Source organism: Lycium ferocissimum, chromosome 2 (assembly GCF_029784015.1).
Source record: "Lycium ferocissimum isolate CSIRO_LF1 chromosome 2, AGI_CSIRO_Lferr_CH_V1, whole genome shotgun sequence".
In the NCBI taxonomy this organism is placed as follows: domain Eukaryota; kingdom Viridiplantae; phylum Streptophyta; class Magnoliopsida; order Solanales; family Solanaceae; genus Lycium; species Lycium ferocissimum.
The window spans coordinates 15,454,000-15,460,643 of record NC_081343.1 but is presented as its reverse complement, the minus strand read 5'-3'; the positions used below and the strand labels follow the sequence as shown (position 1 = coordinate 15,460,643).

The following is a 6,644-nucleotide window of genomic DNA, read 5'->3' as shown; positions in this document are numbered from 1 at the left end:
TGTACTACATGATATTGACATGCATGATTTATGTTTCAGAGGCAAGCCTTATGATTATCTATACTCCTTATTTCAGTATGACCCTGTTTACTTTGTTTCATGCTTTACATGCTCAGTACATATTCCGTACTGACCCCCTTTCTTCGGGGGCTGCGTTTCATGCCACGCAGGTGTATACAAATGGGTAGAGGATATTAGCGTAAGATGTTCCAGCCGGGATTGCGAGCTCCATTTCTTCCTGAGTGTCCGCCGAGTCGAATATTTATGTTATGGTATCTTGGTTTATGTTAGAGACTTTGCGTACAGCAGTCATGTATATAATATGTCGCTTTTTGTAAGCGCTTTCCGTAGGCCGATGTATCATTATGCATTATATTACGCATTTCATATGTTCACGCATTTTTCTCGATTCGAGAGAGACGAAAAGCATGTTTTTGAAAGTTTTATCAGGCACTCATTTCATGGTTTAAGGGCCCAAGATGATTATGAGTAACACGAGAGTCAGCGGGTTCGCTTGGCCTAAGTAAGGGTCGGGTGCCCATCATGCCCTATCGAAAATTGGGGTGTGACATCTGCTCCGTTGAATAAGTTGACTCAGAAAAAGGTTAAGTTTCAATGGTCTGATGCTTGTGAGAGAAGCTTTGAAGAGTTGAAGAAGAGACTAACTTCTACTCCAGTTTAGATGCTACCAGAAGGAACCGAAGGGTTCGTGGTTTATTGTGATGCTTCGAAAGTTGGTCTCGGATGTGTCTTAATGCAACATGGTAAGGTTGTAGCTTATGCATCTCGCTGGCTCAAGGTTCACGAAAAGAATGATCTGACTCATGACTTCTGTGAGTTACGTTCCGTAGTTTTTGCACTTAAGATATGACGTCATTATTTGTATGGAGTTCATGTTGATATTTTCGTCGCATCATAAGAGCCTAAAGATATCTTCAAGGTAGGGAGCTGAATCTTAGGCAGAGGAGATGGCTCAAATTGCTTAAGGATTATGATGTGGATATTCTCTATCATCCGGGAAAAGCGAATATTGTAGCCGATGCTCTTAGTAGGCGTTACATGGGTAGTTTAGCCCACGTTGACGCAGAAAAGAGAGTTATGATGAAGGAAGTTCACCGTTTGGCTGCCTTTGAGTTTGACTTTGGACTCGAGGATGGCGGCGTGGTTGTTCGTAATAGAGCCGTTTTCCTCTTAGTCGTTGAAGTCAAGGGAGAAACAAGCTTTAGTGATCTCTATTTATTGTCAAGGAGGGATTCACAAGCATAAGACGACTACTTTTGAACAAGGGGGAGATGATGGTACCTCGAGGTACCGAGGCAGACATTATGTGTTCCGTGAGATGGATGGGCTCAAAGAGTGAATCATGTCAAAAGCTCACAACCTGTGTATTTCATTCACCTGTGTTCCACTAAGATGTACCATGATCTTAAGGAGATTAATTGGTGGAATGATATGGAGAAGAATGTGGCAGATTTTGTAGCTAAGTGTCCGAATTGTCAACAAGTGAAAGCTGAACACCAGAGGCCTGATGGCTTGGCTCAGAATATTGATATTCCTATCTGGAAATGGAAAATGATCAATATGGACTTTGTATCAGGTCTACCTCGTTAAGCTACGAGGCATGACTCTATTTTGGTGATCGTTGACCGACTCACTAAGTCGACTCACTTTTTGCCAGTGAAGACCACAGATTGAGCAGAAGATTACGCCAAGTTGTATGTTAATGAAATTCTCAGATTGCATGGGACCCCAGTGTCCATTATTTTAGATCGTGGTGCTCAGTTCACAACAAACTTCTGGAAATCCTATCAGAAAGGATTGGGTACCAAGGTGAATCTCAGCACAGCTTTTCATCTGTAGACAGATGGCCAGGCAATGGGTACTATTCAGACCCTTAAGGACATGTTGAGAGCATGTGTCCTAGATTGCAAAGGTAATTGGGATGATCACTTACCCCTCGTTGAGTTCTCATACAATAACAGTTATCATGCTAGCATTGGGATGGCACCATTTGAAGCTCTGTATGGGCGAAGGTGTAGGTCGCCGATTGGTTGGTTCGAAGTTGGTGAAGAAGAGTTGTTAGGACCAGATTTGGTTTTTCAGGCTATAGAGAAAGTCAAGTTAATACAAAAGCGTTTGAAAACGGCTCAGAGTCGCCAGAAGTCTTACACAGATGTGAGGCGAAGGAACTTAGAATTTTCATTTAATGATTAGGTGTTCCTTAAAGTCTCACCCATGAAGGGTGTTATGAGATTTGGCAAGAAAGGCAAACTTCCCAGATATATTTGACCTTACAAAATTCTACAAAAGGTCGGTCTAATAGCTTATGAACTTGAGTTGCCACAAGAATTGGCTGCTTTACATCCAAAAGGTTTCATGTGTCCATGTTGAGGAAGTGTGTAGGAGACCCTAGTTGGTTGTTCCTGCTGATATTATAACAGTTAAGGATGGTTTCACCTATGAGGAGATCCCCGTAGCCATTCTTGACCGTCAAATTCGCAAGTTGAGAACTAAGGAAGTAGCCTCAGTGAAAGTCCTGTGGAGGAGTCTAAAAGTTGAAAGAGGCTACATGGGAAGCAGAAGAGAATATGAAATCCAGATACACTCATTTGTTCAAAGAGCAAGCGGAGAACAGTCAAGGTAAATTTCCACAGTCCATGTCATGTCATGTCATGTCTCATGTTTCACGGTCATGCCATGTATCCAGCGCTCATGTCTCATGTCACATGCTTCAGTATTCATGTAATCATGTCATTTCATGTCCCATGTTTCATGCCATGTTCCCTTTATGTTCATGTATTTAAGCCATGCCCAGTCCCAATCCTAACCACGACACATCATTCGAGGACGAATGATCCTAAGGGGAGGATGTTGGAACACCTCGTAAAATTCATACTAAACCATATTCATGATTCAGGAGGTTAGAAACCTAAGAAGGAGAGTGTTGGAACCGAAAATATGTTTCAGTTCAGGAAACCCAGTGTTATACTCTAAAGGACGGTCCGTAACGTGTGTTACGGTCCGTAACGTGTGTTACGGTCCGTAACGTGTCTTACGGTCCGTCATTCATACCGTAACGGTACGCTTGAGAAATCATCGTCTCGTAACTTTTTGACCAAAGGACGGTTCATCGGTACGGACCGTAACATGTGTTACGGCCCGTAATGGGTGGCCATAACCTATCCCAAAAACTTAGAAGCTCACTGGAAGTTTGGCCCATGGTACGGTCCATTGTTACAGACCATAACCTATGTTATGGACTGTAACGGTGCTGCGACTGAGACAATTAAAAGACGGAAGTTTCAGTTTTATTTCACAAGTTTCATTCCTTCAAGATCAAGAACACCAAGGTAAGCCTACTCTAATCATTTCAAGTCAATTCTAATATATGTCCTTTTAATCTAAATAAGAAATCATTGTTTCTAACATAGGGTTTTCAAGAAAACCCATCTCAAGGTTCAAGATTCAAGATTCAAGATTTTGGAAATCTTCTTCAAAGTTCAAGTCTTTAATTCAAGTCTTGGAGAAATTAAGGTATGTAGACACTATCCATGTGTGGGAACATCCTTGCTCTTCCCCATGCTTCAGTATTCCACGTTTACACACTCTAGGTTTAGGGTTCTAGGTATATTCATGATAAACCCTAGACACTTGAACCATGATATACTAGATTGTCAGTATAATTCCGTATGATTAGTCTTAATGTACTGTTTTGGTGATTGAGACTCAGTCCGTAATCTTTGAGATACCCATAATTTGCATCCCATGGGTTCTATAACACAAGATATGAGATATTATGCTTATTTCCATGAAAAGCTTGTATATATGTACTCAGTTGCATGTTAGAGGTTTCATAGACTATCACAACAGTTATGTCAAGTCAGATATTTCTCAGTTTGTAGCTGTTTTGGCTCAATACTATTATTATGGTTATTTCAGACTTACTTCCGCTTTATAAATCAGACTTCATGTTTTAGCATTCAGTTTATGTATGCCTTGTGATGCCCATGTTGGTTCAGCAAGCCATGTGGTTCGCTCGGTCACATGCAGCCAGGCACCGAGTGCCGTGTTACTCCCAGGCTATGGTTCGGGGCATGACAGAAGGGTCTAAAGTGATTAGAAACCTTTAAATTGGAGGATTATGATTGTTGGACTGAGGATAGGATAAATTCACTCTTAAATTCTAGTTTCGCCCATTCAGATAGTTAGGGGCATTTTGGGCACTATGGTCCCAAATGTGGATTTTATTTGATTAGATGGTCTGTTGCTCACTTAGCATTATGGTCTATTTTTATTTACTAGACTACCATTGTTCTGGGGCATTTCGAAAACTGAAGGCTCGTGTGGAGTAGTTCGTGGCTTCTTTTCTGCATTCGAGGTAGGTTACGGCTTACTTTAGTTAGATTTTGATTAGCAAAGTGTATATATTGTATAGAATTGATGGGAGAAAGCATGATTAGGTCTTCAGACACGATGTTTGGTTGAATTATTATCTAGGTTGGTATGACTTATGATTATGTGGACTTGTCGCCATTACTTTATGTATTGAATATGAGGTGTATTTGTTGTGATATGAGGAAGAAGGAGTTAATATATACTCGTGTTGTCGATTGTGGCTTGTTGCCCTGTTATTGTGATTAGTCTTGTTACTTAATTTGCTGTGTTGTGATACGTGTTGCACTCATTTTTCTCTCGTTGTGTCAATTATCATTGGAGAAAGGAAGGATAATGATATTGGGCCTGAATCGTGTTGTATAATTATGATGACATCATGCATGGCATACATTCTCATTTCACATGTATGTTGATATCAAATTATGACTTGGTACTGATGATGATACATGAGAAAGTGGAGCACTTGGTGACATAAGACTTAGTTGTGAGGTGTACGTGCTATATTTGGAAGTAAAGGGTGTCAAAGACTCTTTATGATGATCGAGATGGGCTGTACGATTTATTCCATGGCTGAGCTGATGTAGCTAAGTCCTGATATGGCTTATGGCATTGTGACTTGCATTTCATTGGCATTTGATTTCATTGATTTATCATGCTACTGTTGAGTTGATGTTTAATCTTGGGGGTTCTAGACTTGAACCATATCTTGAATACTCATCTTGCATATATTATATGTTTAAAGGGCACATCTGACAGGGGGTGAGGATGTGTACTATCTTGATATATACTAAAGGCACATTTGAAAGGGGTGAGGGTGTGTCTTGTTTGTGAACTCGTGATCCGAGGCCTGTTCCAGAGCAAGGGGTACATGGACTTCATGGGTCCCATATGGGTAATGACTATTGGGAAAACAATACCATTAGCATGTGTGTACAGGTTTGAGATATTTCGTCAGTGCATTGCATTGCATTGCACATCATTACATATCATGCATTATCATACGACTCTTTATTTCTGATTTGGTATGGTTGTTTCGTATTATTATGGTGGCATGGATCGGATTATGGACTGGGTTAGATCGCTGGGTAGTGACTCTGCCTAGGTCAGAACTTAGGTTGTAATTATCGATTAAGATTATTGTGATAAGACAAACTTGTGGTTTAGAAGCTTTATCTTAGGTGGTGATTCAGTTATGGGATATTCGGTGACTTGGTTTGAGTATTATTTGCTTACCTACTTATCTTGTTGATTTTATGCTTATATACGTGAACTAATCTTAGTCGGCCTATGATGCTTACTCAGTGTGTGTTGTTTTTACTGATGCTACTCTTGTTTTACTCTTCTTTTGAGTGCAGAGTTTGTTACTAGCTCCGACCCCTGTAGTCTAGAGTGATCTGAGTCTACTTGACAGAGATTCTAGGGTGAGCTTTGGCTAGATCCGCAACTCGAAGACTCTTCCTTGTATTTAACTGTCTACTTTGTATTTCTGAGACAGTATTGATTTTTTAGATTTGTACTTCCTATCAGACTTGTATCTGTATAATAGTGGCTCTTGTACTAGTCCAAACTAGATTTTGGGGTTGTTATTACTTCCGCATTTATTGTCTATATGATTAGAATCCGTTAACTAAATTATTGTCTATTTCAAAGATAATTCTTATAAATGATTAAAATGGTTCGCCTACCAGGGGGGACAGTGTAGGTGGCATCACGATTCACGAATTAGGTCGTGACAGGAACCCGCTGAATACTCGCCGAGCCAAGTCCGTAGGAAAACCATTTCATCACTCTAAATACCTCTCGCAAACATAGTACCTCCTCGAATCATTACTAAGCCCGACGTAAACCATTCTAACTGTCCGAATAACTGACCCTTGTAAAATATCATCAAGTCTGCTCGCAAACCCCGATAAAGCTCGATAAACCTGCCATACCTCAAATCTGAACTGTGACCCATCGAATCCGTGAAGGTGATTACGAGGAAACCCATAAGTCCTTCCGGGAAAATATATACATAGTCCGTCAAGCTTAATTCAAACAAAATCCGACCTTGAACAAATGCACAACCCCGAATACCACCAATAGTCCTGAACCCTTTCAAAACCCTTTCCCAAAAAACCCAAACACTTTTATCACCCTCGGGGGGACTCTTAGTCCCTTTATTAAACCCCCTCAAGCTTCCGATTAGAATAACCACCACAAAAAATTTTCAAATATCCCCCTTCCAAAATACAACCCAACCTTCACAT

General features: G+C 40.5%; 1 protein-coding gene across 1 annotated transcript in view; it reads left to right on the top strand.

Moving 5' to 3' along the window:
- Positions 1-2,214, top strand: part of LOC132047423 (uncharacterized) — a 14,171-nt gene extending 11,957 nt beyond the window's left edge. The window contains exons 5-6 of the mRNA XM_059438472.1: positions 1,025-1,117; positions 1,925-2,214. Coding sequence (XP_059294455.1) covers positions 1,025-1,117; positions 1,925-2,214 — 383 coding nt within the window. The remainder of the gene's footprint in view (positions 1-1,024; positions 1,118-1,924) is intronic.
- Positions 2,215-6,644: the final 4,430 nt, after the last annotated feature.